Genomic DNA, 16,692 nt, shown 5'->3' with positions numbered 1-16,692 from the left:
CCGATACAGAAAAGTTCAGAAAAGACTTGGTGTTTAATTTACTGTTAAATATTGGATTTTTACAAGATGTGATCAGTCAACTTCAAGGCAACAACTTAATGGCAAAATAAGGAAATTGAAACTGATGCAAAAATGAAATGACTAAACGCTAATACTCGAATGGAAAATACCCCGAAAACGGTCTTTGTGTTTTTAAATATTATATACTTTAAAAACGATTTTTATGTCAGTAAAATGGCATTCTGTTTGCAAGTAAACACAAATAAAAAATATACATAAATTTCAATTTAAAAACTGTTTTTTTTTTTGTGTAATAAACCCAAAATAAATCTAAAGTGGTGAAAAGTTATTTAAGGAATGACAAAAATGATAGAAAATATAAATGTTTGAAATTTATTTTGTTTAACTTAATTCATAATATTAATTTGTCCCTTGTTTGAAATAAGCTGTGACATTATTTTGAATCACCTGCTGGGGTATTTTTAAAAATTTAGTAATGAGTATATAAAATAAAACTTGGTGGCTCCGCCGCATGCATAAACCCCACAAATAAACTCTATTATTAAATGGATTTTTGGTATTTTGCATCTTTAGCTTAGTTATTATGTATATCGGTCTGAAACTCAGCTCAACTTTGTAGTGCAAATAAACTAGAATACAAAATGATAAAATAAAAAAATATTATCATCTAAAATCAGTTCTCCTTAAATAAAATATTTTTATAAATTGATGACCCACACAAACTGACTTCGAAGATATAACAAATACGAGGAAACTACAAAAAGCTTTAAAAGCTTTGCTTCTAGATCCACTTTATTGAAACTATGGAAATGATTGCACATTTAGCTTTAAGCTGTGTCCAGTAGGTGAAATGAAAAACTTTAATTCAAATAAAATCCAGTTGGGCGGGAAGCTTTTCCATGCGCGTATAAAATGAAGCTGTGGCCAAGGCGGCAGCTTTAGTTGTCGTCAGGAACTTTAACGACGCGTCACGACGTCGGAAGATCTTTTTCAAGAGGAAAATTGTAAAAGAAAACAAGAGTAGTGTTTGCATTGTGGATTACGCAACAGGCCAAAGCAAAGTGAAAGCCAATTAAAGTGGTTGCAACGGAAGTTGCATCACACCTTGCCACTTGGTGTAGCACCCACAAAAACAACAACATCTACAACATGTATTACGCCGTGATCTTCTTTGCCGCAATTGTGCTGCTCTTTCTACTAAGCGGAGCTCGAAAGCCGGAAAAGTTTCCGCCAGGTAAGTGAAGTAATGGATTAAAAATTTCCCGATAGATAAAGATAAAGCGAGAGTAATAGCTATGGGCAAAAACTATGTGCAAATTTTAAAGATTTTTTCTTACAACAAAAAAAGCCCTAAAACAGCTCTCCACAAAATGAAGGCAAGAAATTTTAAGTTTGGGAGTGCACAAACTGTACAACGGCAGAACAGAAAAGCCAAGCAAAGTTTAAATACTGAAAAGTCCACAAGTTGCAACAGATTTTGTGCTTACCATGCATAGGAAAGAATACAAGAACAACATTGAAGCATGTGAAAAAGTTTTTTTTATCGTTTACTAAGTCAACAAAAAAGAGAAAACGAAGAACAGGAAAGCTTGACTGGACTAGACTTGACAGTCCATCAAGATTTTAAGACAAAAAACGATATGCCCTTAAGAGATAGCGACCTGTTTTAGACGGGAATTAAACCAGTTTGCAAAGGGTCTACAAGTTGTTCTTGTAGTGTATTGTTGAACATACTTTCAATGTATTGAAGTAGTCCATTAACCACAGTCATTTCTTTTTTTTTTTATTTATTAATTGTCAAGCTACATGCAGCCGATACAACAATGTCAACCAACCGAAGTCTCCCACCTACTAGCCTACCTCCAATTTGTTCATTTTCTGCACAATATTTATTTTTCATATTATTTCAACAATTTTTAAAGCAGTCTTAGTTAGGTTACCTTGCACAAATCCAATTCCTTTGCAACCAGTCAAGAGCAAAGGAAAAAGGTTTACGAATAGCAGAATATATTGAAGTGCTTATTTGTTAACTTTACATTTTATTCGCAATTGTGTTTCTGGTTTCTATTCTCCGCTAGGTCCACGCTGGTATCCGATTTTTGGCAGCGCTCTGCAGATCTCGCAGTTGCGCATGCGCCTGGGAATGTTCTGCAAGGTGATTGATGAGCTCTCTAGGCGTTATATGAACTCCTATGGCTTTTTTGGGTTGAAGATTGGCAAGGATAAAGTAGTGATAGCGTATACCAACGAGGCCATTAGTGAGATGATGACGAATGAGGACATTGACGGTCGTCCTGATGGCATCTTTTACCGTCTGCGCACCTTCAACTCTCGTCTGGGCGTGCTCCTCACCGATGGGGATATGTGGGTGGAGCAGCGTCGTTTTATTTTGCGACATCTAAAGAATTTTGGGTTCGCCCGCAGCGGCATGATGGATATTGTGCATAATGAAGCAAGTTGCCTGTTGCAAGATCTTAGGACACGTGTAACCGCAGCTGGTGGCAAGCAGACAAGGATTGAGATGCATGATCTGACCAGCGTTTATGTGTTGAACACACTGTGGTGCATGTTGAGTGGACAACGCTATGAGCCGGGCTCACCAGAGATAACCGAACTACTGGAGACGTTCTTCGAGCTCTTCAAGAATATCGACATGGTGGGTGCACTCTTTAGTCACTTTCCTCTGCTACGCTTCATTGCACCCGACTACTCCGGCTACAATGGATTCGTGGAGAGCCATCGTGCACTCTACGCTTTTATGGGCAAGGAAATTGAACTGCATCGAAGCACGTATCGCAATTATGATGAGCCCCGTGATCTGATGGACAGCTATTTGAGGGCCCAGGAGACCAGCGATAGTGCCATGTTCAGCGATGAGAGTCTGTTGGCCATATGCCTGGACATGTTTCTTGCCGGCTCCGAAACGACCAACAAAAGTCTGGGCTTCTGTTTCATGCACTTGGTGCGACAGCCAGAGATCCAGGAGCGTGCCTATGCTGAGATCAAGGAGGTGGTGGGCTTGGAACGCATACCCCAGTGGTCGGATCGTGCCAAGCTGCCGTATTGTGAGGCAATTACAATGGAGGCGGTGCGTATGTTCATGTTGCACACCTTTGGCATTCCACATCGTGCCATGTGCGACACTCGCTTGTCTGGTTATGAGATTCCCAAGGATACCATGGTGATTGCCTGCTTCCGAGGCATGCTCATTAATTCCGTGAACTTCCCGGAACCGGAAACATTTGATCCGACACGCTATCTAATCGATGGACAAATTAAATTGCCAGAAGCCTTCAATCCGTTTGGTTTTGGACGACATCGGTGCATGGGCGATTTGCTGGGACGTCAGAATTTATTTATGTTTACCACAACGTTGTTGCAGCACTTCAAGTTGGTTGCCATTCCAGGCCAGATGCCAGAGGAGGTGCCTCTAGAGGGAGCCACGGCGGCAGTCAAGCCATATGATGCAATGTTGGTGTCTAGATTGACATAGAAGGCTTAGCAACTCAAATATTTCAATTCGAAATACAACCGAAATAGGGTTGTTGATAAAATATTTATATATCGATCTATATTTTCATCAATATTTTTCTGACTATCATATCACCAAGCTTAGTGATCATCGTGCACTTATTTTAGCAACTGCTTTCTACATTTGCTGCCACTTTATATTGTTTGTGAAACATGGAGATAAAAACCTATTTTAAGAAAATTAATGACTTCACTACATGTACAGGTACCTACATGTTAATATCATCGATAATATCCATCTATATTTTTTTGTCAAAATATCAATAAATATTTGGGGTATTCCTAAAAACAGATTCAGATTTGGGCTTGCCGATTAGCTGTTCACAGCTGCTCCATACAAAATGTGTAGTGTGACCAGACAAAATAAAAAAAACGGAAAATGTGGTAGCACTAAAAGTTTTTACGAAATCTGCTTTAAGGCAGATCCCGGCTGTCCTCCGATCGTCTCCCAGACGCTGCTCAGGCACTTAGAGACTTGCAGGGATCGTTGCTTCGTGACTTCCTGCCAAGCTGCTGGCCAGCACTGGCACTTTCGACACGACCTCGTCTCCACTAAATATCGGCACGGGAATTTAAAAAAAAAAACTTTTCTGTCTTCTTTTCCAAATCAACAAAAATCGCCGTTAGTTCAAAAACAAATATGCATTCCCTCTCTCCCTGATCTAAAATACAGGGTCGACACCAGAGAACTGCAACGGGTATGAAATGTTCGATCATACTCTAACATTGACTCGAACCCGTTATGATTTTATCGCTTTGGTTAAGCAACAGGAGCGGACCGTTCGAGCTGAGCGCTCGGCTCGATCGCTCAGTTCGAACACATTGCCAGTTTGTATTCATGACCGTTTGTGCTCGTTTGTTTTTGTTCAATCACGAGCATTGATCGAACCGGCAGGTTGACTTGATTTGATGCTAACTCATTTTGTTCATTTTGCTAACTCGGTTTTGGGTATCTAAATGGGTAAGGGTATGAGTATGGCTGTGCGCATGGTTGCCTGCGTTTGGTTATGCAGGCTTGCAAGCGTATACATACGCGTATGTTTTTTTAGACACCGTACTTAAAAAAAGTACAGGGGTCTATTGGGTTTGTTTTAACGAATATGTGCGTAACAGGCAGAAGGAGGCGTGGCAGACCCTATAAAGTATATATATTCTTGATCAGAATCAATAGCCAATTCGATATAGCAATGTCCGTCTGTCCGTCTGTCTGTCTGTCTGTCTGTCTGTATGAACACCTAGATCTCAGAGACTATAAGAGCTAGAGACACCAAACTTGGTATGTAGGTTCCTCTATATTGCAAGCAGATCAAGTTTTTTTTTTCAAAATTCGGCCACGCCCCCCCCCCTTATCGCCCACAAATCGAAAAAAATTTCATATCCAAATTATAAGAACAATTTAAAAGATAGTGAAACCAAATTTGGTATGTAGATTCCTCAATATTGCAGGCAGATCCAGTTTGTTTCTTTTTTTAATCGGACCACTATATCATATAGCGCCCATAGGAACAATCGGTCGAAAATCAAGTTTTAGTATGAAAAACTTTTTTGTTTAATGAGATATTGTAATCAAACTGATGCAATAAGCATATAACTTGGTTTTATATATCCTGTCAAAAGTTGGTTCAAATCGGACCACTATATCATATAGTTGTCATAGGACCGATCGGGCGTAAATCAAGTCTTAGTATGCAAAATTTTTTGTTTTATGAGATATCGTAACTAAACTAATAGAATATGCATTAAACTTGGTTTTATATATTCTGTCCAAAGTTGGTTCGAATCGGACTACTATATCATATAGCTGTGATGGGACCGATCGGGTGAAAATCAAGTCTTAGTATGAAAAACTTTTATTTTTTATGAGATATCGTAACCAAACTAATAGAATATGCATTAAACTTGGTTTTATATATCCTGTCCAAAGTTGATTCAAGTCGGACCACTATATCATATAGCTGTCATAGGATCGATTGGGCGAAAATCAAGTCTAAGTATGAAAAACTTTTTTGTTTTATGAGATTTCATATCCAAATTGAAAGAATTTGCATTGACATTAGTCTTATACATCCTTGCCGAAGTTGGCTCAAATCGGTCAACTATATCATATTGCTGTCATAGGACCGATCGGGTGAAAATTAAGTCTTAGTATGAAAAACTTTTTTGTTTAATGAGATGACGTAACCAAACTGATATAATAAGCATATAACTTGGTTTTATATATCCTGACCAAAGTTGATTCAAATCGGACCACTATATCATATAGCTTTCATAGGACCGATCGAACGAAAATCAAGTCTTAGTAAGAAAAACTTTTTTCCATTATTGGTTTTTGCCATAGTAAGTACGGGGTCTCCGACAGTCGAGTATGCTCGACTGTAGCACCGGCCGACTTGTTTTTTTTACTCTTGTCAGTTAGTTTGTATTAAAATTATTATTGAATGGCAAAATAAATTGTATGACAAAGAAATAATAATTAAAAATATATGAATTATTTTATTTTGAAAATATAAAAAAAAAACGTGTTATTAATAATAAATATTATTTTTGCATTTTAAAAATGAACTTATGCTTTAAACATTTTACTGACTGCATTTTTTAAGTAAATTAAACGAAAGAAACTAATTATTATTAACATATTTCTAAAAGTTAATTTTTAAATATATTTAAAATCCCACAGAAAAAACCTCTACACGAGGTAAAAGTCTAGTGACGAAAGCAATTTCTAGCCCCAAAATTTCTGATATCCAATTTTGTGACGAGCATAATTCAGTTTAATCTAAAAATTTTAAATAAAAATATAAATTAATAAAAAAAAAAGCGAAAATTGGCATTGTGCACTGTGAGCAAAAAGGGTGAGCTTCTTTGTACATAAAAATTACTTTTTGCGCAGTGCCGAATGCCAATTTTCGCTTTTTTTTATTAATCAAACACACCTTTCCAATGATATGTAGAACATATCTGTAGCTTCTATGGTCTGGAAACTGTTCAATTTTAGCGGAATTTAGCGTTTTCCCGCTAAACTAGCGGGAAATTGAAAAAGTCGTAGAAAAAACATTTCTAGATTTTCAAAAAGGAATAAATCACCATCATTACATCCAAGCTTTTTTAGCGCTATGATACAAACAGAAAAACAAAGAAACTAACTTTTCATTTCATTTTGAGAAGTCCACTAAAAATTTCAAATTTATTCTTTTATATCTTTTGAACCAGTTTGAACCGGATTTGGGTCATCGAGGTATCAATCGACGCGTATTTTTGATAAAAATTTTAAAAAAATAAATAATTTTTACCAAAAAGCCCCAACGGCTTCACAAGCTGCGATCATACAAAATTTTCACCTACCACTTACACCCCCGTATCTCATGACCCAGGTGAATTAGAAAAAGTTTTAGTATGCCATTTTGTAAGTTAGGAATAAACCTTTCGATCAATATATAACTTAATCTGATCGGACAGTCGTAGCAAATTTTCCAACTTAGCTGTTTATATTGTTAGTCGCCTTTCGCACCCTTCGTGCTGCTTTCGTCACTAACGCGAGCTGCCGTCCGCAGTGATTATTGACGAAACTATAGTTGTAAATTTGATTTACCTTATCCTAAAAGTTATACTTATTCAAGCTAAAAGTAAAATTTTATTATTTCTTACACCTGTACCATACATACTATTTCTTTTATATACACATTTTAGTGTATAAGTAAACACCGCGCGTGGTCGCTATTGCGCGCTCTGTCGCACACTTGTTAAACACAGGCACTCAAGCTCATACCCATACCCATTTAGATACCCTAAACTGATACCCATGCTCATACCCATACCTGATTGCATACCCAAAAGCCGACACTCGTTCGCATACCCATACCCATACCCATATTAATACCCAAAAACCGACACATGTTTGCATACCCATACCCATGCATACCCAAGTTCGAAGCATACCCAAACCGAAACGTGGCTTTGGGTATCGTCACAAACGAACCTCAATCGAGTTGAGTAGTTCGTAAACAAACAATCACGCTCGATACTCGATTGTAAACAGAGGCGCGGAACCCGATCGAACACGTTGCGCCCGAGCAGCTGAGTTGATTTGGTTGAACTTTTGCCACACATGACCGATCATACTCAAACATACCCATTGCAGCTCTCTGGTCGACTCCCCAACGCACATTACTTTAACCGCCAATACCTATCGATAGCTGGACAATTAAAATATATAACAAAACGTATCGGCAGAGCCGATAGTTAAAATAAATACAACAAAAACATCGAGATGGCCACTTAGCAAATAACCTATAGAGATGACATCCTATACAACTGAAAGTGTCTCAGCCATAATGAAATTATAACAAGGTGGTGGCTTCGCTCTCTTTCGGGGCCACGATTTTGCTTCTGTTTGGTTTTGTATACTGTTAACTCATTTTCGTTTTGTGCTGCGAATTGAAATAAAATCAAAATAAAAAGCAATGACATGTATTTTTTATTTTTATTAATAAAAGCACATCACGACGACATTTGCATTCGTACTAAGCAATCGTGGCCCCGAAAAAGAGGCAGCGTCGAGTGAAGCAATCACTTTGTTATAATTTCATAATTTATGGAATGACATCTCTATAGGTTATTTGCTTAGTGTTGTCACCACGGTTGCCACACTTGGAGGTTTTGCGCCAAAACTGGCTCTTTTTTCCCCGTTGGCGCAAATGCACTTTTTTATTGGAATTGGCTCTTTTTTGGTTTATTTAATCAAGAGTTTCTTGAAAACTGTTAAGAATGTAATTAAGATCTAAATTTTTTTCGCTCCCACCAATATAAATGTAATGTACCATTGTACTGAAATTCTCAATCCTAATGTTAATTTAAAAAAAAGGTTCTTTTTGATATTAATTTCATTTGAATATTTTATTTGTCAAAGAAATTTATTTGTACATGTGTTAAAAAAGTTCCGTTTTGCAATTAATTAGGTTGTTTTATAAGAATTGGGTAGTTTTCATGAAATTGACTACTTTAATGAAATTGGCTCATTTTTAGTGAAATTGGCTCTTTTTAAACATTTTTTTGGCGCTTTTTCTTTTTATTAAGTGGCAACCGTGGTTGTCACACAGTGTTTTGAAGTATCGGTATCGATAGCTATTCGTTAAAAGACATGCGATAACATGTGTAGCGTATTTAAACATAATCGGACATCTCTAGGTAGGCTTTGCATTACTTGGCAAATTTGTTGCAGTCGAAAAAAGAGGAGAACAAATAACTAAAAATAAATAAGCTAATTGAAAATTACAAGTGCTTGAAATGACAAAAACAGCAGAAACAACCGACGTCGAGATGGAGGTGGATGCCACGGTGGAAACCTTGGCGGACGAGAAAAAGAATCAAGATCTGGCCGCTGTTCAGGAGATACGCGAGCAAATTCGTCAGATTGAAAAGTCGGTCGCATCCAAAGAATCGCGGTAAGTAAATAATTAATGGTTTTAAACAATTAATAAATTAATATTTCTTATGCAGCTTTATATTGCGTGTGCTGCGTAACATGCCAAACACACGGCGTAAACTGAACGGCGTCGTATTCCGCAATCTGGCGCAGAGTATTTATCCAGTTGGTGCTGATCGAGAGGCGGCTTTGGCGCTCACTCCCGAGCTGGAGAAGGATGCCACCGAGCTGCCCGATGTGGTGAAGAAGCAAGTGGCCACAAAGGCACCAATTGCCGAAGTGGATGCATATTATTATTTGCTCCTGTTGGTCAAGTTAATCGACGCCAGCGATTTGAAGCGCGCTGGAACGTGCGCCGATGCATTGATGTCCAAAATATCCATACAGAATCGTCGCACATTGGATCTGATCGGCGCCAAATCGTATTTCTACTATTCGCGTGTCGCGGAGCTCAACAATGCCCTGGAAGGCATTCGCGCCTTCCTCCACGCCCGCCTCCGCACTGCAACGCTTAGGAACGACTTTGAGGGACAGGCAGTTCTCCTGAATTGTCTGCTGCGCAACTATTTGCACTATGCACTGTACGATCAGGCGGATAAATTGGTCAAGAAGTCGGTGTATCCGGAATCAGCTAGCAATAATGAATGGGCGCGCTTTTTGTACTATTTGGGACGCATTAAGGCGGCCAAATTGGAGTACAGCGATGCACATAAGCATCTCGTGCAGGCACTGCGTAAATCACCACAACATGCCGCCATCGGATTCCGCCAGACCGTGCAGAAACTGATCATTGTCGTTGAACTGCTGCTCGGCAATATTCCGGAACGTGTTGTGTTTCGGCAGGCAGGATTACGTCAATCCCTGGGGCCATACTTCCAGCTTACCCAGGCTGTACGACTGGGCAATCTAAAGCGCTTCGGAGATGTCGTGTCGCAGTTCGGACCCAAGTTCCAAATGGATCACACCTTTACGCTAATTATTCGCTTGCGTCACAATGTCATCAAGACTGCAATTCGTTCCATTGGCCTGTCCTATTCTCGAATTTCGCCAAAGGACATTGCCAAGCGTTTGATGCTCGATTCGGCGGAGGATGCCGAGTTCATTGTATCCAAGGCCATACGCGATGGTGTAATTGAGGCAACCTTGGATCCCGCCCAGAATTACATGCGCAGCAAGGAGAGCACTGATATTTATAGCACACGCGAGCCGCAGTTGGCTTTTCATGAGCGCATATCCTTTTGCTTAAACCTACACAATCAGAGCGTTAAGGCCATGCGTTATCCTCCCAAGTCATACGGCAAGGATCTGGAGAGCGCCGAGGAGAGACGCGAAAGGGAACAACAGGACTTGGAGCTGGCTAAGGAAATGGCTGAGGATGACGAGGATGGTTTCTAAACACATCGTGTGCACTTTCTTCATATTCATTTAATATTTCATAGATATGTCGCCGCAAATGATTTAATAATAATAAAAATTAATTTTTAAAAACGTAAATTCACTGTAATTTAAAGGTATTATACATATGTAATCACTGAAAGGCTTTCAATTATTTAAATAACAGAAGACTTTCAATTTTAAGTTGTTTGCGGTTGCAGTGCTATTAAACTATTTAAAAAATGATCTTTTTTAAAAGATTAAGAAAAACGTCCTTTTTTCTGAAAAGCAAGGCTGCCACACGTTTCTCACATATCGTTTAGAGCTGGGATTCTAGGCCAATTTGCTAAATAAGCTCACTCGTTCGATCATTGGCTCACTTATTGAGTTGGTCAGTTAGCGATGAATAGTTCATTCAAACTTAATCTTACCGCTTTGATAAACGCCAGTTCTGGTGATAAAAATGGGCTCCGCACAATTGAAATGTGAATTTATTTTTAGTTATTTTAGAAAATTTTTTGCCTTAAATAAATAATTTGGTTACAATTTTTAATCCGAAATGAAATATGCAGGCTGGAAAATTGTCAATTTTTCTCTAGGATTTAGGTTGCCACATCGGTTTTCCAATGGGAACGCTAGACGGATTTTTAAGTTTATTCGTTCATCCTAATGAACTGTTCATTTGAACTACTTGAGAACGAAACGGCACAACTCTATCAACAACCCTATAGTTGCTTTATTCTTGGAAGCAGAAAGCAGAAAATTTTGTGAAAACACATACAAAAAACGGATAATGTAAAGTGCGCAAATGTAAAAAACAATGTATGAATACGCTAAAGTGCTAATAGCATAAATGAGAATCGGTGGATGTGCGCGTCGTTTACAGTCGAAAGAAAATAACTACATGCAAGAAAGCAACACAGCAGTCAGAGGCCAGGCATTCTGTGGCAGCAGCGACGAGTCTTCGAGTAGCGAGTAGATTGGAGTCTCTCTGGCCACATTGGTGCAGCAGCGCCCGCAAATGTATGCGAGAACTAGTAGTGGGCAGCAGCAGAAGCAGCAGCGGTCGTTCTCGTCTTTGTGAAGCACTACGAAAAAAGGAGTGAAAAGAACGCGAAAACAACGCAAAAGTTGAAACAAAAATAAAAACGTGCGTTAAAGTTAATTAGCTGGCCGCTAAGCGACGAGTTTGAGCGTCAACATTAACATTATCAACAGCAGCTGCTTCTATACAAATCGAGTTGTTGTTGTTGTTCTTTGTTATTGTTGTTGTTGTGGTTTTTGCACCCACCACACGTAACTAGAGCAGCAGCTACTAAAAACACGTACACACACATCCACAGACACACATACAGAGATAAACACATTAACACACACACACACACATAGACAACTTAAGGCTAGACTTAGTTAGTAGTAGATGCGTGCGTGTTACAACAACATTGGAAATGATTTGTCCAAAAGACGTCCTGCAGTGGTTTAAGACTCTGGAGAGCTACAAACGCATCGATACCATGTGTTCACTCCTCGATGCCTGTCTCCCCTTTGAGCTACGCTTCTTGGGCACCTGCCTTGAGGAGCTGGGACGTCGCGATTCTCCGGAATTTCGCGGAATGGAATTGCGCGCCAACAATCCACAGGATCTTGCTGCCGATATGCACAATTGTCAAAAGGGCGAACCGACCGATATCAAAATTCGACGCAAGATGGCGCTTTATTTGGCTATGATAAGAGCATGTAATCGCAGCTGTGTTACAGAAATCTTTCGTACCCTCGAATGCTGGGGCGAAAGGGATTTCTCCAGCATGAGCGATCAGGATACGTTGCTGGAGTTACTGCTTGTCTACACAATGGCTGCCAAACATCCGGTTTTCTCATATCATCAGCACACCAAGTGCGTTGAGATTTTGACCAAGATCAAGGAAGTTAAACGTGTAACAGACGAAACAACACAAACCGAGAGTCAACCACAGTTGCCGCAACAACAACAACCACAACAGCAATTGCCACAACATCCACAACATGTGCTCCATCAACAACAACCACAACAACCAACGTATCCACATCCACAAATGATGCAAATGTTGCCGACACCGCAAGTAACAACTCCAATGATATTTCCACAACATTGGCCCAAGGTAATATCTTGGGTATTCCCCCAGTTTACATATTTGTTTCTTAGAAAATGCGCGTAATAAATACAAAATATTAAGTGTTTCTAAAAGCATGCTCTTAACTGGCAGAAAAAGGCGTGGCATATCTTGAAAAGTATTTATATTCGTGATCAGCATCCATAGTCGAGTCGATCTCAGATTTAAAGAGCTAGAACTACCAAATTGTGTCAATAACTCTAAAGTGTAACAACTGAAGTATGTTTTACATTGTAAATCAAATTATTTATGGATTATTGATTATTGCAATTCCCCTTTTCTGTTCGCATGCCGAGTAACAAATAACAAGAACTATTTAAAATTAGAAACTTTTAATATTTTATATGCAAAGCTTAATATTTTTTTGATCTAGCAATGAGTTAAGTGGTCATTTGGTTATGTAATTCTTCTGACAAAATTAAAAATTTGAATTAAATTTTGTCTTGTGACAAAATTAAAACTTCGCATTAAATTAATTACAGAAAAAAGAACCAATAACGAGTAATTTATTATTTTTTTTGCTTAAATATAATGCAAATTTTTAATGTTGTCAAAACAATTACTTGATGTCAACTAGTTTAATCCAAAGATTCAATGTAGAATTTATTTAAATGTGCATTTTTGTTTGCAGCTGATGCAGAGCAATGACGTCGACGCTATGCCCCATCTGATGCAATCCAATATCACCATTCCAGCGGACTCAAATGCTATCGGAGCTGCCGCAGCGACCGCTTGGTCCATACGCGGCATGTATGCGGCGCCACCACAGCAGCAGCAGCAACATCAGGGACAACAAAGCCTGGATCATCAGGTGCCGCCACAAGCCAGCTCGCCCATGTTAAGCAGCCAGCAATCATCGCCATCGAGTAGTCGCACTACGAGTCCACAACGTGAACGAATTGGGAGCGCGCCATTGCAACAACAACAACAGCAGCAGCAACAAATGCGCAGCAGTTTGTCACAACGTATAACTGGAGGTGTTAAGCATGTTCGACGACCATCTGTGGAGACAACGCCACCACCAGCGTCATCGTCGTCTTCTATTGGCAGTGGAGATGCAAATATGTCTACACAGCAGGTCAAGCATTTGGAGGAGGTAACCCTATAGAATTTCTAGCTATTTAAAAGGGACTCATACCGAAACACATATTATTTTCGTTACTTTTCGAAGAGTATTTTGGTAAAAATTAACATATTTGTTTTTATCAATTACAACACTTCAACACTTCGAAGATTCCATCATATTAAGAAACAAATATAAATACAAACATATATGTACATATTATGTACGCTTTTATGATAAGCCTTATTTAACCCTTTGTATGACAGCAATACCGATTATAGCCATATATTTCCTAATTCAGACATAGGGTAAGTGAATTATCTGATTTTTATGCATATCCGCAGCATATACACTTAATTTTCATAGGTTTTCCAATTTATATAATCGCATTGGTCGCATACTTTGTAATTTCTGAAGTTGAGCAACGTATTAAATTTTAATCCAAACTTTAATTATAAATTGTTTTGTAAAAACTAAACAAAAATTCAGTAGTTCAACAGATAATTTTCGGAAATAATATTAAATAATTAATACTTCTAGCAAATGTCATTCAGATATGCAACCTAGCTAGTTATAAAATGAAAAAGATTTGTATTATTTTTATTCCACTTCCTATGTTTATTAAAAAAATACAAACTCTCTTCTAGAAAAGTTCATACAAAGGGTTAATTTTGAAGTTAATCTGTAATATAAAATGGTTGCATAGCAATAACTATTGAAAATCTTTTTAAAAATTTGTTTTGGTTCCGGTACTACATATAAAACGATTAACTTTTTATTTTAGTAAGCAGTTGCGGTATTAGCTTGATTTATACTTATTTTTGCTGACACTCACATTTCTTTTCTGTTTCTTATGCATATTTTCAGAGTATCAGCGAAGTCGGTGGTAACTCCATCGGCGCCAGCCTGCCCAGTATTATACGCAACAGTTTTCCGCGTGCGGTGCATCAGCGTATTAATGCAAATGCCTATATGCCATCACATCAGCAACAGTCGCCGGTGGGTCAACAGCAACAGCAGCAGCAGTCACAACAGCAACATTATCAGATGAACAATTATATAAAACCGAGCACCATTGTTTATACCATGCATAATATGCATATTAATGACGATGGCAGCGGTTCAATGCGAAGCATAAATTCCAACAAAAGTGCGGCAACAACTGGCAGCGAATCGGGCAGCTCAAATGGATCATGCGGTGAGATATCGCCACCGGAAACGCCAACGCCGCTTCCCATGCACATGCCAATTATGACGGGCTATCAGCAACAGCAGCAGCAGTCGCAACAACAACATCAGCAGCAGCAACAGCAGAAGCATCATCTTAGCTATAAGCAACAGCAGCAGTTGAATCTGCAACAGCGTCTGAATGGACGTAATGGTGTGGAAAAGAGTTACCAGCAAATCTATACGACGAGCAATCCAAGTGATGCTCAGAATTTACAACAGCAGCAACAACAACAAGCGTTGCTCATAAGTCCATCATCAGTTAGCACGCCAACAACAACAGTGTTGCTGCAAACACAACAGCAGCAGCAACAACAACCACCGCCAACAGCCACAGCATATAATGCAGCCACATATCCATATCATACGGCTAGTCCACGTGGTCCACCACAGACATTAATCCAGGCGCATAATGCACCACCGCCGCAGGCATTGCACGGTCCCTTTCGTTTTCCATTGGCGCCACCGCACAATGGTGAATTAATCTATCCGGCATATCATGCCGGACTGGCGTTTTCCCCAGTGCCCGTGACAGCGACGTCAGCTGGTGCGCCCACAGCTGTGACGGCTGGACAAATGCGCAACTCAGCGGCTGCTGTGAGCGTGGTCAGTACGAATGCCGTTGCAGTGCAAACGCAAACGCCCACGTCACAGCAACAACAACAACAATTGTTAGCAGCAACAGCTCCGTATAGTACATTAAACGTTTGCCCCATCACCGGAGTGAGTAGCGGTATCACACAGAAAGTCATATCCTGCTATAATTGCGGATCACAGACGCACAGCGGTCGAGATTGCCAGGAGGCGTCCATGGAGGATGTGACACGCAGTGCCACCTATAAGCTGGACTACAGCACAACAACAAATGCCGGCAGTGGCATCCATGACACCACCACGGATCACAAGGAAGTGGGCAACATTCTAAAAAATGCCACAGTGACGACGCCAACGGCAACAGCAGCTGCCGTCAGCACAAGCCTTGGCAAATAGATGGTGTATGATATGCATAAATAATATAAATATATATTATGGATGTATATACCATATACCCATATAAAATTAATACTTATTGTAATTCTTAACTATTTACACAATTTAAACATTTATTATGAGTGTATAAAAATGCGGAAATCAAATTTCACGCCTTAGCCACGTCTCTTAGTTCTTTAAGCCATATTTTCAAATTGCGTTAGCCAGATAAAGTCACCTATAAACAGAAAAATAGAAATTACCAACCTTAACAGGGAAATTATATATACATATATAAATACGATTACTATATCTATATATATATAATGCCACTCGATCCCCCATCAGATATAAATGTTTGTAACGTTTAAGTTGTAATGCAATAGAATAGTTTGATATAAACGGAAAACGGGGTGTAAGAAAAGAGAGAATGCATAAAAGTAGCAACTATCAAAAAGTTTAAAAATGACATTTGTATAGCAACTAAAGCAGACTCAACTCGATTAAATGATGTAACAAATCTAAAAAAAATTGCGTGCGTAACTATAAACTATAATTATAAGAATGAGATAAATTAAAGAAAAATGATGGAAAAGCTAAGTAACAACACATAAGCAAACGTGTAGCATTACAATAAAATGTTAGCAAATACTATTCAAAACAAAAAAAAATTAAAAGTGTATAAAAAATTGAGCGTAAAGCCCATCCATACACACACACTCAGAGCGGTAGAGTTTGTGTGCTTAGTTACCGTTATCTATTAATCTAAGTATAACTAATATTTTCTTACTAGTAATTATTTATTTGCTGCTCCTTTGTTTACACGGAACAAAACAGATTTTAGCATCGGTTTTTACATTTTCTTATAGTATTGATATATATACACATCCTAGACTTCTATTTGAACATGGCAAACATTTTTTTTTTTTAAATAT

At 38.7% G+C, this 16,692-nt stretch overlaps 3 protein-coding genes across 3 annotated transcripts; all 3 read left to right on the top strand.

The window, feature by feature from the left end:
- The first annotated feature begins 1,082 nt into the window (after positions 1-1,082).
- LOC117794456 (probable cytochrome P450 303a1) lies at positions 1,083-3,845 on the top strand. Its single transcript, XM_034635043.1, has 2 exons — positions 1,083-1,255; positions 2,100-3,845. The coding sequence occupies exons 1-2, from the start codon at positions 1,171-1,173 to the stop codon at positions 3,512-3,514; spliced, it is 1,500 nt and encodes a 499-aa protein (XP_034490934.1). The 5' UTR covers positions 1,083-1,170; the 3' UTR covers positions 3,515-3,845.
- Positions 3,846-8,715: 4,870 nt separating this feature from the next.
- Positions 8,716-10,468, top strand: LOC117781346 (probable 26S proteasome non-ATPase regulatory subunit 3). Its single transcript, XM_034618090.1, has 2 exons — positions 8,716-8,993; positions 9,049-10,468. The coding sequence occupies exons 1-2, from the start codon at positions 8,836-8,838 to the stop codon at positions 10,367-10,369; spliced, it is 1,479 nt and encodes a 492-aa protein (XP_034473981.1). The 5' UTR covers positions 8,716-8,835; the 3' UTR covers positions 10,370-10,468.
- A 570-nt stretch (positions 10,469-11,038) lies between these two features.
- LOC117780698 (mediator of RNA polymerase II transcription subunit 15) lies at positions 11,039-16,010 on the top strand. The gene is made up of 3 exons (XM_034617325.1): positions 11,039-12,486; positions 13,130-13,594; positions 14,429-16,010. Exons 1-3 carry the CDS (start codon positions 11,797-11,799, stop codon positions 15,776-15,778), a joined length of 2,505 nt encoding a protein of 834 aa, XP_034473216.1. The 5' UTR covers positions 11,039-11,796; the 3' UTR covers positions 15,779-16,010.
- The last annotated feature ends 682 nt before the right edge of the window (positions 16,011-16,692 follow it).

This window comes from Drosophila innubila (assembly GCF_004354385.1).
Source record: "Drosophila innubila isolate TH190305 chromosome 2L unlocalized genomic scaffold, UK_Dinn_1.0 4_B_2L, whole genome shotgun sequence".
Classification (NCBI taxonomy): domain Eukaryota; kingdom Metazoa; phylum Arthropoda; class Insecta; order Diptera; family Drosophilidae; genus Drosophila; species Drosophila innubila.
The sequence above is the reverse complement of the archived record's forward strand: the minus strand, read 5'-3'. Positions and strand labels throughout refer to the sequence as shown.